Source organism: Cucurbita pepo, chromosome 15 (assembly GCF_057944985.1).
Source record: "Cucurbita pepo subsp. pepo isolate OVF chromosome 15, ASM5794498v1, whole genome shotgun sequence".
NCBI classification, from domain to species: Eukaryota; Viridiplantae; Streptophyta; class Magnoliopsida; order Cucurbitales; family Cucurbitaceae; genus Cucurbita; species Cucurbita pepo.
The window spans coordinates 11,883,124-11,902,564 of NC_141812.1; the positions used below are offsets into that span (position 1 = coordinate 11,883,124).

General features: G+C 36.1%; 2 protein-coding genes and 1 pseudogene across 9 annotated transcripts; 1 reads left to right on the top strand and 2 right to left on the bottom strand.

The window, feature by feature from the left end:
* Positions 1 to 142: 142 nt before the first annotated feature.
* LOC111776292 (protein-tyrosine-phosphatase IBR5-like) lies at positions 143 to 3,780 on the bottom strand (annotated as a pseudogene). Its single transcript, XR_015411918.1, has 6 exons — positions 3,530 to 3,780; positions 3,053 to 3,333; positions 2,615 to 2,714; positions 1,794 to 1,851; positions 1,572 to 1,678; positions 143 to 700 (listed from the first exon to the last, which is right to left on the bottom strand). The product of XR_015411918.1 is annotated as a protein-tyrosine-phosphatase IBR5-like (transcript).
* A 903-nt stretch (positions 3,781 to 4,683) lies between these two features.
* LOC111811911 (putative sugar phosphate/phosphate translocator At1g06470) lies at positions 4,684 to 12,969 on the bottom strand. 6 transcript variants are annotated; one of them, XM_087117988.1, is made up of 13 exons: positions 12,573 to 12,969; positions 10,997 to 11,495; positions 10,739 to 10,908; positions 9,824 to 9,909; positions 9,662 to 9,711; positions 9,002 to 9,069; positions 8,204 to 8,304; positions 8,023 to 8,035; positions 7,489 to 7,673; positions 7,262 to 7,348; positions 6,546 to 6,640; positions 5,996 to 6,150; positions 4,684 to 4,926 (listed from the first exon to the last, which is right to left on the bottom strand). In XM_087117988.1, the coding sequence occupies exons 2-12, from the start codon at positions 11,248 to 11,250 to the stop codon at positions 6,033 to 6,035; spliced, it is 1,227 nt and encodes a 408-aa protein (XP_086974114.1). In that variant the 5' UTR covers positions 11,251 to 11,495; positions 12,573 to 12,969; the 3' UTR covers positions 4,684 to 4,926; positions 5,996 to 6,032. The 6 variants fall into 6 exon arrangements, with proteins under 6 accessions (XP_086974114.1, XP_086974113.1, XP_086974112.1 ...); XM_087117987.1 differs by having other exon boundaries at positions 4,684 to 5,061; XM_087117986.1 differs by having other exon boundaries at positions 4,684 to 5,084.
* Positions 12,970 to 15,318: 2,349 nt separating this feature from the next.
* ACD32.1 (alpha-crystallin domain 32.1) lies at positions 15,319 to 18,360 on the top strand. Of its 2 annotated transcripts, none has more exons than XM_023697859.2 (6): positions 15,319 to 15,536; positions 15,714 to 15,827; positions 15,951 to 16,200; positions 16,320 to 16,437; positions 17,624 to 17,788; positions 18,017 to 18,360. In XM_023697859.2, the coding sequence occupies exons 1-6, from the start codon at positions 15,438 to 15,440 to the stop codon at positions 18,051 to 18,053; spliced, it is 783 nt and encodes a 260-aa protein (XP_023553627.1). In that variant the 5' UTR covers positions 15,319 to 15,437; the 3' UTR covers positions 18,054 to 18,360. The 2 variants fall into 2 exon arrangements, with proteins under 2 accessions (XP_023553627.1, XP_023553628.1); XM_023697860.2 differs by having other exon boundaries at positions 15,321 to 15,536; positions 15,963 to 16,200.
* Positions 18,361 to 19,441: the final 1,081 nt, after the last annotated feature.

Consider the following 19,441-nt stretch of genomic DNA (forward strand, 5'->3'; position numbering starts at 1 on the left):
TGTTGTCTGTAGATTCTGATAAAGTACTTCAAACAACAGTTGTGAGTCAAACGAATAACATTGAAACGTACCCATCATAGCAAAAAGACAGCCACAAAACAATCACCTGAAATGAAAGGGAAACAGAGACAGAGACAGAGAATAGATAAAGCTGCTGATATATTTATGACATCGTATATGATTAGTAATGAGTCGACAATATCTAACTGTACTTGCACGTACAAACCCATTATACAAACCCAAAGTTTCCCACTTTTCTTTTCTTCACTCCTCAAATTCAGTAAGGCTCAGCTCAACTGACACCACAAACTTGTTTTGCAGTTTTTTTTTTCCTTTTTTTAAAAGAAAAACCTAAAAGGATGGATCTTGCAAAACTACTAAGATGGTTGATTTGAGAGTTTTAAGCATTACCCATTTGGATGTGGCTGCTGGTTGATCTGTGGATTAACGGCGAAACTGTTTTGAGTCTGCCCAGCACCGAATGTAAACTCGTGGGACGGTACATCTACGGTTGGGCGGGTAAAGATCGAAGTTGCAGCAATGGTGTTGAATAGTGTTGTAGGAACTGGGTCGCTGGTCTTTGGGAAGTTGAAGCCAAAAGAAGGCAGACCAACAGGAGGGAAGACTGGAAGGGTTGGAAGGGTGTTTTGGGATGATCCAAAAACCTTCTGCTCATACTCTTGCAGCTGCTGATAGATAGCTATTTTAACACACCAAAAATGTTACTCAGACTATATTCTTTGCTGATGAAAACATTCCCAAAATAGAACAGACGACATTAGAATGCAAAGCAACGTCAAAGCTGAATTATACAGTCCAAACCCACCACTAGCAGAGATTGTCATATTTAGGCTTTCCCTTCCAGACTTGCCCTCAAGGTTTTTAAAACGTGTATGCTAGGGAGAGGTTTTCACACCCTTGTAAGGAATGTTTCGTTCATCTCTCCAACCAATGTGGGATCTCATAATCCACTCTCCCTTGGGGGCCCAGCGTCCTCGCTGGCACACCGCTCGGTGTCTGGCTCTGATACCATTTGTAACGGCTCAAGCCCACCTCTAGTAGATATTGTCCTCTTTGGGCTTTCCCTCAAGGTTTTAAAACGCATCTATTAGGGAGAGGTTTTCACACCCTTGTAAGGAATGCTTCGTTCCTCTTTCTAACCAACGTAGGATCCCACAAAATAACACAAGCAGATGCAGTGCAGGCCTCTCTCTGTGATAAAGAAACCTAAAGAAATGGTTATACAATTTCAATCCATTTGGTGAAGTATATATATATATACACGAAAAATGTGCACTTCATGGTCAGTAGTAGTGTAGGGGTAACCGCCCAAGCCCACCGCAGACAGATATTGTCTTATTTGGCCCGTTACGTATCGTCGTCAGCCTCACGGTTTTAAAATGGGTCTGTTAGGGAGAGATTTCCACACCCTTATAAGAATGTTTCGTTCTTCTCTCCAACCGACGTGGGATCTCACAGAAATACTCAAAGATTAAGAGAATTGAATAACAAATTGGTATTTTCTTATTTGAAAAGCAGACCAAGGAATGGATAACGTGTCGTAGACATACGTTCAGTTAAGTCGACGGATGGCCTCCGCTCTTTAACCCACTGATAACTCTGAGCAAGTCTCCAACCTTTGCATTTCATCAAGAACGCTATTACAATAGCTGGAGACCTATGATCAATCAGTGTAATCTATTAGCGAGGACAGTTATGCATATCCTAAACTTATGTCGTCTGGGTACATATACAATTGCAGAGTTCCAGTTTATCTAAGAATAAGTTCAAACCTGTTTTTTCCTGACATGCAGTGCACCAGAACACGAGCCTTGTCTCTTTCACATTGCTCTGCACGTCACAAGCAACATCGGGCACGTTAGACTTCTCGAATCAGTGAATTATAGAAGCCTAACGACATGTTTTAACCAAAAGCCATTTTTCAGTCAACGAGTAATCCAATATTGTATACAGCCCAAGCCCAAGCCTAAGCCTACCGCTAGCAGATATTATTCTATTTAGGTTTTTCCTTCTTAACTTTCCCTTAAGATTTTAAAACGTGTTTGGTAGGGAGAGGTTTCCACACCCTTATAAAAATGATGCTTCATTCCCCTCTCCAACCGACGTGGGATCTTACAATCCATCCCCCCCCCCCCCCCCTCGAGGTCCAACTTCCTCACTGGCTCTCGTTCCTCTCTCCAATCGACGTAGGATCCTCCAATCCACCCCCTTCAGGACCTAGCGTCCTCACTGACACACCGCCTGGTGTCCACCTCCTCGCTAGCACATCGCTCAATGTTTGACTCTGATACCATTTGTAACAGCCCAAACCCACCGCTAGCTAATATTGTCCTCTTTCCCTTCCGGGATTCCCCTCAAGATTTTAAAAGGCGTATGCTAGGAAGAGGTTTCCACACCCTTATAAAGAATGCTTCATTCCCCTCCCCTCTCCAACCGATGTGGGATCTCACAAAGCTATAGGATCTCTTTTCTACATCTATCTTTTTATACCAAAAAAGTCACATTTGAAATGAAAAACACTGCAACACATGGACTAACCCAACGAATGAATCAGCAGATACAGTTCATTTTGGAGAAGATAAAGAAAACCCACCTAGGAATTCAACTGCATCATCAAAAGGTAAAGTCTTATCATATTGGAGGCAGTGATAAGTGAAGGAGTTCTTGTAGAGATTTTGACAATCAGGCACAGTCTGCAAACAATATTGACATATATATAAAACCTTTGTCATTGCACTGTTGAACTCTATCCAATGCAAACTATCAAATAATTTTTTACAGGAACCCTTCCATCCAAACAGAATCGATGCTAAACAAGATAATCTATACCATGAAGCTGAAACAGAGAAGAACAGATGAACCAGAACGCCACAGCCCAACAAAATATCCAATCAGACAAGAACAGTAACAAGCAAACTAATAGATGATTGTCGCTCCAACAATCTCAAACCACGCAGATTTTTCTTCATGAAATAGAACAATCTAAAACACTAAAATCTAACGACACAGAGAATGAAGAAATTAAACATACATTAAGAACGCGGGAGATTCCTTGAGTCTTCAAAAGTTCAGAGCGGGAAGCGTTATCATAGCTTCCCAGATAAAGAAACTCCGGCAAAATCTCTGAAGGAAACGCGGCAAATTGCAACGAAGTTTTCTCCGATGTAGCGGGAACCCGATGGCCACAAATCCCACAGACTTCCCCTTCTTCGTATTTATGATAATGGCCACAAACCCCACAAGGGTTCTCTCTTTCCCTCTTCCTCATAGCCTAAAACCGCGATTGAGCGATGACCCAGATGAGAAAACCTTCTGAATCGCCAAAACAGACACCACGGGCGATGAAACAGAACGCACCCAAATTAGAATACAATCAGAATCGGACTAAACAAGAAGGGAATCAATCCAAAAACTATACAGAAAAAGAAAGTGGGTTCAAGGAAGAGTTCTTGGTGGGGAAAGCGCTGCTCAAACAACAGAGAGAGGCGCCGATGCAGAAGGGCGTTACCACGAAGGCTCTTCGTTAGATTGCGTGCGGTGGAGTTTTTGAATTTGGCTGGGGTGGTGTCTGTGCTCTGCTTCTGACAACGTGGGTCTGGTAACGAAAAGCCAAAGGGATCAACAGCTAAAACGCAGGATTTCTTCCAGATTTCTTCAAGATTCCCCAGATGGGTCGTGTTGGACATGTGATAAGTCGATCCAAACTTATAATATCATTTACAGATTTCAATCAATTTCCCTAATGTTTCTGATAATAATCTTAATCAATTTAGTAGTTGAGCTAAATTTTAAAACTCACTATTTTAATACAACCATTTAAAGAAATAATGCCATTTAGTCATTATGTTCTTTTAATGACAACAATTTAATATTTACATGATAGTAAAATTGTCTTTTTTGCCTGTGAGGTTATCCAACTTTACGAGTAATGAGTTACCAATCATGTTGTGTACTTGGTTGTCTTGCAGGTGCATTAATATGCAGTTCGGGCGGGGGACTTTGTGTACCGAAAATGCAGTTCGGGAGTAGTAGGTCCAGCACCTAGCATAACTTCTCTAGTTGCACTATACCATTAGTATAGTATCTCTCATACTTCTAGTATATATAAAACGTAGTTAGCATAGGTCCGAAGGATTTGGAGCGAGAAATGGAGTTTAACGTTTAAGGGAGGTTTAATTGGTCTTGGAGATATATATATGACCTTTCATGAGCCAATGTCGCGGTGTGCGATGACCCAATAATTTTTGTTGAATCGTTATGATATCTAACCTTAAACCATTAGCTTTTCTTTCAATTTAATGTCAATACTCCGTAATTTCATAGAATACTACACATGTATTGGCCTAATCTTTAGTCCAAGCAGCTGCCTGCAGAGACGCACAGGCAAGTTCCAGATAAAAAAAAGAAATGGGTACATGAACTTCAATGAATTTTTGTACAAATGTGAAAAGGAAATAATTTTTTGACCTGCCAAAAAAAAACCCATATTCCGAGAATTAAGTTTACCACTACTGTTTGTTTAAACTATGTTCGAGAGTGACTAAGTGAGCCTTCCTTCAAAGAAACAGGCCTACTTCGTGGCCAAGCTAACTACCAGAGTTATCAAGTAATTTCCTAGAGAAGGACCAAAATAAAGAACATTCATCCAAATCAATGGCAAAAGATACCAAGCTCAAAGTCTCGTAGTTGTTTAGAACTCAAAAACATAGTAATACAACCTATCGAATCGATCTTGACCTTCAAGTAAGGTCGTCAATGTCTTGTAGCTCTCCACATCGTAAATCTTTCAAGTGTGACAACAATAAAAAAGAACAAAAATGTTGTTGAGTTGAAGAAAATGGAATAACATCAACCATCACTAGAATACAAAGCTTGGGTGGAAGATCCACTCGAAAGGCAGCATTCCTTTGAAACCACATAAACAATAGGAGCCACAAATTAGTATGCATTCACTACAAAATTGATTACAACATTTCGAAGCTAAATCCAAGGAGTAGGGCCGCAAGGGTACAGGTAATCGTATTTGAATATGGACAGAGACTAGAGCCCCTACAAAAAGATTCCTTTAGTGGCAATAATATGATGCTTCCAGTAAAACTGTTCAAAATTATCGTGCCCCGTAGGGACATCAACCAACCAGATTGGTCTAAGAAACTATTCGATTAACAAAGTCCTGGATAATGATTGATAATAAAGCCTTGTGTAAACAAATTTATTCTCAGAAACTAGAATGATAATTGAACATGTAATTTCCTTCAAGCATCATAATATTTGTACAATCCCATGACAATAGAACAGGCTTGTGGGTCCAAACGGCAGCCAAATGCTTATAGATACTTAAAAATATATATATTAAGAAAAACTGTTTTCAACAGTAATCGAACAATGGCATTTATTATTTTGTATGAACCGGATTGGTGCATGAGTTTCAAATTGAGCAGGTAATTAGTGATCAAATAAGGTCATTAATGCATCTGATGAAAGACCTCTTTACCAAGTAGTAATGGAGAAGCTTCATACTATACTAAACAGGGGTAGAGCCCCTTCTTAGATGTCTTGAATTCCGAACAAAATATATATAGAAAAGTTAAGACTCTAAAGTTCTATCTAGTTCTCTAAATTTAGAATTCAATGATTTAATATACAAACGATCCTCTCTATGAAATTTTTTTATCCACCCTTATCTGACAAGGATGTGTTTATACACCGGAGGCATGCACATGTTGCCATTCACTCCTAAAATGGGATCAACTCAGAGAATATCTTGCAAAAATAATACAATTCGATTAGCTGTATTTTGCATTTTTGGGGAACTAAAAGCTGGAAAAGAAATTTGAAAATTGTGTATTCTTTGCACGACATATCATGCAAACAAAAACAATTCAAATATGGGATTAAGTAGAGATATGTTTTCAGCTAAAACCAAATATAAATTAACTAGCTCATAAGACGCAAACAAGTTAAGAGAGCTTACTGTAATTGACTAGGATTCGGACAATGTAATTTTGCAATCAACGCTGGCCATCATCCTCATCCATTTCCTCAAGAATTACATATTTGCCAGGAACAGTTGTTGACTGTGCGCTTACCACTTTATCTTCACTAGATTTCTGCTGTAGCTTTTGGTATCTGATGATCAATTGGAAAACGTGATGACTTTACACAAGAAGAGCCCATAATTGAACTTTTTACTTGTTTAGTTGCAATTTATAAGCTATTGCTATTCTGTGTCTCAATCCTTCGTGTCAATAACTCCAAGTGATGTTTACCATTTCAATTGCCTGGTTTATGACCTTGGAACCATTCAATTAAAAAAAAAAATATCTCCTCTAAAATACGAGTTCATTACATTCCACGTCTCTACACCCAGAAAATTCATGGTCTAAAATACCAGTAGCGAACAATCGTATCACATTGGAAGGATGATTATTAACAAAAATATTCGATTGTCAGGCGGGTTAATTAAGCACTATATTTAATCTTAGAAGGAGAAAAATTTCACGCTTATAAAAATAACAACTTACTTGTACCAATTGAACAGACTGACGCCAATCATAATTATGATGAGACCAAACCCTTTTAGCCAGGTAAATTTATCGTGGAAGTAAAATACTGCAACCTGAAAATGCAAAAGTTCATTATTAAATTAGAAGATGAAGATGTCAGCGATCTACAGCCCCTATAGTGTCGGATAGAACAATGCTCTTATAGTTGAAATTTTGTATCTTAATACCATGCACTTCAAATTTTTCAACCTTTTTTGGATGAGAAATGCATTTTATTAAAGGAAAGAAAAAAAAAAGGAGAGGGAAGACAAGATGTCTTCCCACCTCAACGTCACCCTTCTAAAACATTTTGAATGTCGTTGCAGTAGAATAGAAAGAAAGATAGTGACATGATGAGTTCATTTAGTTGCAGTGGGAAGCTGGCGAAACCATAACCTATAGTCATCTTCAGCAAACTTATCCTATAAGTAAGGCAGTACCAAATTCACATCTAAAATAAAAAAATGAAATGGCTAGACAAATGTTATGTAGCACATTATCATAATTATTCTTTCAATAAAAAATTAGCGCACAAAAGAACTCTTAATGAGCAAGCTCAAAACTACTTGTAGTAATTCATGACAACTCAAAATAAATGCTTGAAGAGAAGCAGTAGCAAATCAAATACTTTGAAATTGAAGGTCCCCTACATCTTCATTAGGAAGTATAATGAAAAGGGTCGGAAAATCTCATACCAGTATAGTTACAGCCTCCTTTACAACACCAGCGACTGTAACTGTGACAGCACTAGTTACGGAGACAAGGATATATTCTGTTAATACCTGCAAAAGGATAACATAATTCTTCACGTAGAGAAGCTAACAATGTATTTAAGCACCAAAAGGCTAGGACAGGAGCGTAGACAGCACTTTACAAAATTGTGCTATTGTACAGTGAAGGAAAGAATCAAATAGGTTCCTACCATACAGAAGGCAAGTGCTCCGCCAAAAAGCATCAGCAAGGAACTCCGAGTAACATGCCAGATACTATTGAAATATCCATTACTGGCAAATTCTTTCCACGGATCTAAACCAAGGGATAGCATCAAAGTCACAATGGCCATCACTGGTGTCACATAGCTCATTAGGGTAAAAGGATTTTTCAAACCTGAAATGAATGTAATTACGTTGGCACATAATATTTACTGGCACCACTTTGGCAAGAATAAAATTGAAATCTGGATGAAACAGCATCTAAGAGTTGCCAAAAAGACCTTAACGCAATATAAAATGGATTGATTCAAATAGTAACTCACTAATTCTGATGTGTGAACTATTTCATTCGATGAAACAAAATAACATATTATCAACAAAGGCTGAAAATTTTGGGGTAAAACTCAAGGTTGCTAGAACAAAATGATTATTTTCTCCATGAAGCCTTGCATAAAAATCCACGGATACAGAACCAAAAGAAATCCAATAATTGACAACTAAAAAGCTCAGAAAAACACTCTTACCGTATGCTTCTCGCTTCATATCCAGTCGGGCAATATATGCATCATACGTGGAAACGTGTCAGGATCCAAGCCAACAAGTAAAAGGGCAAGAAACGGACCAAATAGGTGCTTGGAAGACGGATTCTTGATAGCATAACACAAGCATACATGGGAAAAAGAATGGAAAAAATAAAATTCATACCTGAAGAAGAATTTGCGTCATGGACCACCTGAAGCCAGACATAACAGATGCAAGCATAACAAAAATGAAACCCCATAATTCAAATTCTGTCTCCTTTGCAACTGCATAGACAAAACCAGGTAAATAATAATACGTAGCAACAAAAACATCTCTATTAGAAAATTTTAGCATAGTTGTTATGATAAATGAATTCTTATATTAAAAAATGTCAGAACATAGAAGTAATGAATGTTTAAAGTTGCTATGGACACAAACAAAGCCAACAGAAACCATTCGCTGGCTCCAGATTCTTTCACTTCTAGCTTCAATCTTCCTTTGTGTATGTGACGTAGGTAAACCCACTGTGAGTTCTAAAACACTAGTCCTAACCACCTTGCTGGCTAAAGGTAAAAGGGTTGAGAAGGGACTTTGGGGACTTTGTGCGCAAGGATTCAAATCCTATGATAGGCACTTACCAAAGATAAAATTCCACTTTTCTTGCAATAGTAGGTTGTAGGGCCCTGTAGTTTATCTCGTGAGAATAGTTAAGGTGTGACATAACCATAAGTTGGCTATTATACTCAAATTATAAAAAACAAAACAAACAAACAAACAAACCCAGTCCTTCCTAGGTAAGGGTGGTGGATAATAAGAGGGCATGTTGGAACTTGGCACCAATAAAACTGACCAGCTCAGTTCAATTGGTTTGACCATTGATGCATCCGTGGTCATTTCCATTTGAACATTTTCAAGAATTACACATTTTAAATTGTAAAGTTCATGAATTATCAGCTAGGAGTAAAAGAAAAATGTAGATACCTGTTAATAAAATTCCAACAGATATAATCAAGATGATGCCAGAAAGTTTGAAGCTGGGAGTTTCCAACCTGACACAAAAAATTTCATGCTACATGATAAATCATCAATAAAATACTATGATAGGAAAGTACAATGTCTAGGAAGTAAAATTCATAATATATGTTAGAGGTAATGTTCATAGCCCATAAAATATGCAGGAACCAGTATCATAGCCCATAAATAATCTAGCTGCAAAAGGAAGAATGGTAACCCAACATAACAAATAATTTAAAATCCCGGTCCCGCATCCCTAAAGCCCTTGCTCCTTTTTCTTGAAAACATATTTCTTCATTTCTTATTTAAAAATAAAATTTTAAAAAAGGAATCCTAAACATATAGAGAAAAATACTACATAACTAATCAAATTCATTCTCAATCTTCAGCATAACTGAGATTCAACAGACAGCTAAAGAACCTTTGGGAAAGTAAAAAAGTAAAGTTGAAATCGTATTCCGTTACGAAACGTTATTCTCATATGTCATACACATCAGAAAAACACAAAACACTATAAACTTCCAAAAAGTATGAGGTATGAGAAAATTGGATGCAATTAGATATATAATTTCCTATATAAAGGCACACATGAGAAACTAGATTACACAATTTAGTTTTACAGCTTACCTGAAAGCAAAAGCAAACAGGAGAAGAAATATAGGAGAACCGGATTTACACTGTCAATCAAAAAGAAAGAGAGAATAAGTGTTATGAAGTATAAAGTAGAATATCTTTACAGTATATACAGTTTTTTAAATAACAAATAGGCATGATGAAAAGGTATCCAACCATGGTAGCAAATGTGACTGATATCGAGACAAGGGATGCATTGCTTAGATTAATATCCAAGGCTGTTCCAAGAGCCGTTGGGACAACTGTGAAAGGCAAAGTCCATCTGTAGCATTAGTTGATAGAAAAGTTAATTTACAAACGATATAAAAGTTAATATCCTATGGGTTCAAACAAACGTAAACAAACACCGAATGAACAATAAACACCATTCACGAAATTTAATAAAATTGACACACAAAAAAAATAAAAAAATAAATAGACACACAAGTTTAATCATTCACAAATCCATGGATCTTATCAACTAATGGAATGACAAAAGATGGAGCAAAACCATGCAAAAATTTGTGAACTATTTTTTTAATATTCGTGAGTGTCCCAGCCAGCTTGCATGCACCTCAACTAATCTCACAGGACAATCCACCTAACCCTACAATGTTTGGGTGCCAAGGAAACAGGATAGTAAATCCTAGGTAGATGGTTATCATGGATTGAACTCATTCCCTCCAAGTTTTTTATTATACACATGACCTTTATTAACTCCTAAGCCAATGATGGTTAAAGTTTGTGAACTTCTTAGGATAAGGAGGATTTCCCCAAAGATATTAAAACGTAACTGGATTGACAATTTAACACAAAAGAAAATGCCACATTCTTATAAGTAAATCATAGAGAATTTTTCCATCTCTTTACCTCATAATGCAATGTATATATTCAAGAAACTAGAACTTTTCCAGTTAATTCTTAGGTTGTAACTTGAATAAGACAAGAAAATGCCTTGATGTATTTTATGACTATTTCTTTTGAAAGCAAACTTATCATTACACATAAACTTGGTAGGGTGAAAAGGTCAATTGGAGTATGTATACCAGTATCATAAAAAACCTAAATAAAAGCCATTAGTTTCAAGATTACCTTTCGTGAGGTAATCTTTCCATGTCATAGTAAGGCAAGGTTGGAATCGACTAGACCAAATCCATGTGATCAAATTCGATAGAACAGCTTGCATAGTAAAATGAACAGTATTCATGAGTAGTGGAGCCGGGAACCTACCCAAATGATCTCCTAATAAAGTTTTATTATATCTGCTCAAACCAGGAGAAAACCATTTAATTGAACATTCTAAATAAACATTACAACTTTAATTATTGATAATGTGAATAAGGAACTTACAAGGTCAAAAGAAGGCTGAAAATATACCAGACAAGAATAAAGAATAATGTCTTTAGGACATTGGCAGTGGATAGAAGATTCTTTGCATCCAGCTGCAAAGAATTAGAATCATCACTGTGAAGGGGTTCACAGTCATAGCCATCAATATTCCTCCCAGGTTTGTTCTCAATACTTAAAGGTTCGCATTTCTCGCTTTCATTTCCATCAACGTGAATAGGAAAGTGGGCCTCGGTCTCCCTGCCATTAGACTTCATAATTGTCTGATGACACTTTATCAGTTTATCTCCTCCTCGAGATGCCAATTTATGTTAGCTGACCCAGTTGAAGTGAAGGCAGTATGAAACCAGTGTGTTTCGACTTGATCTGCATAAATTAATAGATTATCCACTAGGATAGGACCTTTTTGTCACACCGTCTAGAGAAAAATGGCTTTCTATGACAACCACCTACTTCTTGACTTCCAGTCTCAATAGATTGTCCCTCGCGTGTTAAAGTTTTCCTGTAACCGAAGAATTCCCAGTCATCTCCTTTCCTCTACTAAGTTAGAACCATCTATGTTCTCCAACACAATCATTGACAGGTACAAATGAGTAAACAGCAAGCAGGAACTTTATGTATTGACACAAATTATAGTGAGTAGTAAAATTCGTACAAAATTCAATTAGCAATTGTATTAAAAATAAGGATAAACTGAGTCGGTACAAAACTTGGATCAGTAGACAGAGTACAGAACATATAATTGGATAGCAATATAGACGTGCAGACTTCATTTCGTGATGATAACGCCAAGACAAGCCCTCTTTCAGAGATTTGTATATTCCCCCCACCCCCCCCCCCCCCCCAAAAAAAAAAAAAAAAACACTGAAGAACCTCTCTTCAATCTCCTTGCAATGCCGCGTCATCTCTCTACTATAACAATGTTATCTTTCAATACATATACACTTGCTACCCAACTTCCGTGGAACTTCCCAATGATGAAAAAATTACTAACTCATAATTTATAAATTCTCTCCAAAAGTTGCTAAGCGTAACAGCCAGCAAGCAGTAATAAGGAGTGGGCACAATCACTTCCTTCAATTCAGCTTAGATTCTATCATTCTTTATAATTTTTAAGAGAAGCAGCATAAGCTAAACTAGGGTAGTCGCACTTAATATCAAGCCTTGGCATCAGCGGCTGTCACAACTCACAACAAGTGACGTCGTTTAATAGCTACAGGATTGAGGCGTGTGAAGACTGCGCGTCTGTAACAGCAACATGGAGGGAAACAGCATATTTCGAAAACTATCGCGGAGATTCGCTACTACTTCGTATTGATAAAAATAAACAAGCAACTACTACATGGAATGAACAAGAATCAACAAAATGAAGCACCGATAAGGATGAGCTCAACCAATAACCAGAAAGTCAAAATCTCGAGCTCAAGCAGAGTATCAGGATGCGTAAATAAACAATCAAAGATTCAAATCAGCTAAATTGAACAAGCACCGTCGTGTATAAACAAACAAAGTAAAAACATCTCGTAGTACGGCGGGATTCTGTAATACTCCGAATATGAAACATACCGAAACAACTGACCTGAGAAATAATTGAAGAAATGAGCAGGAATACGCAGATAGAATGCAGGAACCGGGAAGAGGACGACGACTGAAGAGAGATCTGATCTAAACGTCCTGCAAATGGCGTTTGCAGGTGTTGAAATCTCAAATCAGAGCGTCTGTTTTCAATGTTAAATGTGGCTGATGAATGGTGAACGGATGTCAAAGGAAATAAAACAAGATCGACATACTTTCCTTAATTTTCTTTATTATAATTGAAATGCGCGGCTGTACGGGTGGGGCCGTGAGGTAGTTCGCGGTTGGGTGGGTGGTCACGTAGGGTGCAGCCCCAGCGGCGGAGGCGTTGGAGAACCATGGTTACCGACCGCGCAGGGTCCCACCGGCGGGTCCCATGCTGCTGCCCGTTGCTTCGGATCAAAGCTAGAAAATAATAACTACGCGGGTTAAAAGAACTATTTCGTCCGATAATGAACTAGACGCCTAAGCTTAAATTAGATTGTTATTCGTGGTAGGTGGCTCCTTCACCTAGATACCGCTCTAATTTTAGATCGTACCCAAGTCAATTGCTAGCCAATATTGTCTTCGTCCTCATTTTTCTTTCTAGTTTTGTCTTAAAAATTTTAAAACCAAATTTCCACGTTCTTATAAACAATGGTTTGTTTCCCTCTCCACCGATGTGGGATCTCACAATCCATCCTCTCATTCCCGGCCCAACGTCCTCGCTGGCACACCACCATGTGTCTACCTCTTATACCAATTGTAACAGCCTAAGTCCACCACTAGCAGATATTGTCATGTTTGGGCATGGTGAGATCTCACATCCATTGTAGCATATATTGTCCTGTTTGGGCATTGTGAGATCCCACATCGATTGAGAGAGATGAATGAGTGTCAACTAGGCTAAGATGATGGACCCTAAATGGAGTATATTGTGAGATCTCACATCGATTGGAGGGGGAAATAAGTGTCAACGAAGATGCCAAACCCCGAAAAGGGCTGGATTGTGGGATCTCATAACGGCTGAAAAGGGAACTAAACATTATTTGTAACGATGTTGAAACTTATCTCTAACAAATCTGGAACGAAAGTCCACATAGGACGATATCTATGAATTTGTTACAATCTTTATGCAAAGGTATTATTTTATAATTTTTCATATGATAGATTTTACATTTTTTATTTCCCTATTTATCATAAATGTGAGATATTTTGTCTTTTAGTGTGTCTGAAGCAAATATGACTTCTTTTTTTTTTTTTTCTCTCTTTAAGCAACAATAACCCAATATTCAATACCGACAATTTTGAATAAAAAAGGAAAACAGCATATATTATTTTGTGTTATGAATAATTGTGTTAAATTACAGCATAACGTGTCAGATTATAAATTAATGTGACCTGTCATTTGTCGCATGACGTGGCAGTATAAACTACATTTATTTTATGAATTCAGAATGGGCTAAATTCATAAAATGCCCAATTTTGCATTTTATATAAAATAAAATACTTTTTTAAGTTTTTAAAAAATTAATAATATATAATATACCTTGACTACTAAGTTATGAACTTACCTCAAATCAACAACTAAGAGGTTAAGAAATAAAACAATTAAAACCTTTGAACTCTTTAAATTTAACCATGGTAAAATTATTCCTAATAAAAAAAGCTACTTGAAAAATACACAAATTAACTCTTAAATAATTTTTAACACTCCTATCTGTCAATAAATTTTGCAGGAACGGGTAAGATTTTTTTTTTTTTTAGTAACTGTTGGAGCATACGACTTGTTAAAATGCTACAATTATAACCATTTTTAAATTTTCATATTAATCATAATGCTTCGAGCTTAAAATTAAAAATTTAAACTCAGTACATGATGGTTTCGATGTGTCTACATTACTTATTTATCTTCGACTGCTCATAAGAGTGAAAACTATCATCACGTATAAACATAGATCATTTGCGAATGTTTTGACAACCAATATTTAAGAAACATAAAATTGCTCAAACCCAAGAGATGATTTTCCTCGTTTTTCTTACTATTATTATTTTTATTATGATTTCTTTATTTTAAATATTTTTTTCAATTATTTACGTTTTTCATTATTTTTTATAACTATTTTAATTTTTTTTTTTTCAATTATTTTGTCTTGTGTTTGATTTTTGCTATTTATTTTTATTTTATTTTTCATCGACAAAAATTTGTTTTTATTTATTAATCATTTTCAAATAGTTTCTAGAAAAATTGGAAGAGTGAAATAAATAAATTATATTTAATTATTGAAACATGATATTTATAATTAGATTTTCAATTCTATCGTTATACTAATTATTTACAATTTTATTAAAAATATTTATTTGAGAATAATTATTAATTTTGAATAATACTAAATAAACTAAAAAATATATAATTTTAAGGCCATTGTTTATAATAAAATTAGTAACAAATAAAAATTAAATAAAACAATGGTATATAATTTTATTAAATTTAATTTATTAAGATTTATTAGAAAATAAAATAAAAATAGAAAAAATATTAAGCGGGAAAAAAGGAAGAGAGAGGCAAAGGGAAAAGGCCTTACAATTATTAAGAATTACAGTTCTCTAGTGGCGAAGATGAGACAAAATACGGCGATTAGATAATATCTACGGCTGATATTTTGCCTCCTCACTGACGTGGCAACAGTTCGTCTTTAAATCAAGACTTTTGGTTATCCCAAAGGGCCCCACTCCCGTCGCATCCGAATGGGAAATTTTAAAAAAATCTCCTCTCTCCCACCTTCTCCATTTCCTCGCGCCATCACTTGTTCACTACAAAGCCCTTACAGTGTCCTCTAGAAACTGCTACAGTTTCATTTGATCTCAGGGTTTTCTCAAGCTTATTCTGATGGAGCACCACGCCGGAAAACGCCGACTCGACGTCCTTGCCGCTCATCTTGCTCCTGCTGGTGATATTTCCACCGGACAAGGCCACGTTCTCCCTGCGGTACTCTTCTGTTCATCTTTTTTTCCCCGCGGAACCTTTGTTTTTTTGTGGATTTAGATTGTAGATCCTGTAGTGTTATCATTGTAATTTCCGATGAGCCTTTGATTTATGTTTTTGGATACTTGTTTTTGTCTGAAATGACATGTGTTTTGTGTTTGATTTTTTGGGGGTGATTAGAATTGCTGTAGCTACGGCAGTTCTGTGATTCGAAGATTCGATAATAAGACGTACTTTGCAAGACAAGGATCTGAGGCTTGTGGTGCTTATATGAGGCAGGCTTCAGCTACAGAGGTGATTGATTGAAGAAACTAAACTCACTGTAGTAGTGATTTAACACTTCACGTTTCTTTTAGAACATTTTGATTCCTCTTTCTGGATACCTGATTTTGTTCTCTTCCTCTGACTTTCTTAAAGATGATATTTCAGGTTCAGGGTAATCAACGATCTAATTCTCAGCCGTTCTTGGATGTCTCCGAAGGTCCAGTGTATTCAAGACCTGCAAAGGATGGAGGAATGCCCAGTATTGGAATAGAACAGCTTATGACTCAGAATTTCAATTTGATTGCATCTGAACCTCCAATGTTTGCTAGAGCATGTTTGGGAATCAATGAACAAAATAACCATGTCATTTCGGAGGCAAAGCAGCCATCCTCTGAATCAAAAGGTTGGTTGGTGATTTTCCAATTAGAAATTGATGAATGAGTGTCACTAGATAAAGCTTACTTGGCTGCATGTTGCTGACTTAGAGATTTTACTTCCTCCATTTGTCATATTCTAACCCAGGAGTTGGTGGTTTGTCTCCGAGGATGGATGTGGCAGAATCAGGCCGAGGTTATGTTTTGACCGTAGAAATTCCAGGAGTAAAGATCAATGACATTAGAGTCGAGGTCGATGACCAAAAGTAAGACAATGCTTTTATGATGATATTCATTTCATATATTTTCTACATTTCTCTTCACAGTAAACTTGGATTTAAATATTGAAGAAAAGGATGATGGTGGGGAAACTTGAGCTTAATGATTATTCAGGACCTCCTATTGATTACCAAGTTGAATTGTTAAGTTGGTAGAGGTTGCTGGTTAGACCCAAAAGCTTTTAAGCTATTAAACTATGATAAGTCCAGTCTTTTCAATATCTTCTCTAAGGATATTTAGTCCTGAATTATAGTTTACCATATATATCATATTTGATCTTTTATTAAAGGTAAATATCTAGATATTTGTCGCGGCTTAACATAGGTATCATATTTGCCTTTTTAATATTGACAAATATCTTGTATCCATTCATTGTTCTTTCCATATGTTTTGTAATTTATTTGATTTTCTAAATGTTATAAATAGAGAACTTTCACCACCATTTAGGTGTGGTGATTTTAGCAAATATTCTCATTCTCGATGTTCTTCCTCACATGTAATGTGAGATCCCATATCGGTTGAAGAGTGGAACGAAGCATTCCCTATAAGGGCGTGAAAACCTCTCCCTAGTAGATGTGTTTTAGAACCCTGAGTGGAAGCCCTTGAAGGGAATGCCCCAAAGAGGACAATATATGTTAGCGGTGGGCTTGGACTCTTGCAAATGGTATCAGAGCTAGACATCGGGCGTTATGCCAACGAGGACGTTGTGCCCCCAATGGGGGTGGATTGTGAGATCTCACATCGGTTGGAGAGGGGAACGAAAGGGTGTGAAAACCTCTCCCTAATAGATGCGTTTTAAAACCTTGAGGGGAAGCCCTTGAAGGGAATGCCTAATAATATTTGCTAGCGGTGAACTCGAATTGTTGCATGTATGCTCGAATATTAATAAGAGACCAATGTCTGAACTATGAGATACTAATATATGAATGGAAATGGGGTGGATTTGGGTCAGAATGGCCTTATCATTTCAACCTTTACTTTTAGAAGGATCCCTATTCTTGATGAAGTTAAGTGGGTAGGGAATTTGTCATCCTAACGAACAAGAGATGTGTTCAACGCATGGTTTTCTGTATGATATCACATTAAATTTATACCAAATCCAAAAACTTAAATAAGCTTGAATATTTGTATATAATGGTATTGATCTGACAGTGGAAAGCTGTTGTCTGGCAGGTTGACCATAATCGGCAAACGCTCAAATCAATACTGTGAAGTGGTAGGATATTCAAGCGACTCGATCTCTTCATATCACAAGAGAGAGATATCACAAGGGCCTTACCAGGTTGTGTGGCCACTTCCAATCAACATTAATAAGGACGGAGTATTAGCTGAGTTCTGGTAAGTAGCATGTCAGTCCTCCGTTCCATTACATCTGAAAATCTTTCAACTTCATGAGGCTAATTCTGCACATGCCCTCACAATGCATGTTCTTTCTATTTTTTCTTACCCTTTGCTCATGGTTTTGTATGTCAAATAGCCAAACTGCTCCTTTTCGAATCCCGTTTTTTGTAGCTCGCTCGTTTGTTAATGGCTCGGTGTTTTTGTCTTCTTTTTTTGTGGATGCAGGGATGGATTACTACGGATCACTCTACCGAAACTCTGAGAGTTGTTTTCCTCAAAAGTCATACGAATGCATAAGATATATGGTACGCTCAAATAGCTCCCAATCGAAACCATCCAGTATCTTTATATTCGTACATTCCATAGGCGAAATATCCAAAGACAGTTTATATAAGTACGTCTACAATATTCATATGAATGAATGTTGATTGCTGTCGAAATACATCGATGTAGATGTATATGTATGTCTGGTTCTGCAATGTTTGGCTGTTGCTATGATGGACTTGGTATTCAACTTGTGGTTTAAGTTGAACTATGTTATATTATAACTAAGTTCAGATTTTCTTCTATCCTCTTTTAGGAACCAAATTATAAGTTATGGTAGGTTGAAAATTAGGTCGAGAAATATCCTTTCTTTCGTTCATCATTGAAATTGTTTCTCCTCGTCCAGCTTTTTGCTTGCTTTGTGCTCTCATTGTGTAGATGTTTGTTGGTAGAATTTCTTCTTGGTGATTAGGTATTTCATGCTTATATGTTTAGTTGGAGGTTTTGATTTTTTTTTGGCTTGAAAAAATCTTTTCACAATCATTTTTAGGACTAATTGTGACTAGCATTTTTATTAACATATCATAATTTTGAAGTATAATTAATTGATTCAAATTAGATTTGTAAGGGATAAAAATGAAATAAAAGATATTATAATTTAATAAATTATCTATTGTTATAATTATTTTATACATGTTATATAAGATTTATAAATATTAATTATTTACTCCACCTGATTTTTGTAATATAATATGTATAATTATTTTTTTGATTTTATCATTTTATTATTTACTCCATCGAGCATCAATTAGTCCCAACGACTCGAGAGCAACAATTATCAAACTTTTCATTCTAACAAATAAAGAGCCTTTAGTGTTCATGATGAGTGTGATATAATCAAAACTTTATTATTAGTTATTTTTGTTTATAATGTTAGGTAATCAATTGATTGGTACTAAAAACAAATGAAAGATAATTAATTAATGGTAAATTTTACAAATAAGTCAAATAAAAAAAACATATCAATATTAGCTATTTTCCACTCAAAGATGTTTTTTATTTTTGTCTTTCATTCATAGTCACTTATTTTATTTCATCTCTGCCCCTATTTTATATCTATCATGCTAAATTTTTTATTTATTTTTGTGAATATGAATAATTTTTTCCTAGTTTAGTTTATTATTCTTTTAAAAAATAGTTATTTTAAAGTTTTTATTTTTTAATATAATCTCTAATAAAAAAATCTTAATAAATTAATATATTTCATAAGTAAACATATATAAAATGTTCTACCATATAAATAAGGTGGGGATGGGGCGAAGTGGGGAATTGGGCGGGGTAGAGGCGAGCCGTCCCCTTTTATTCTCATCCAAACAAGAAATCCTC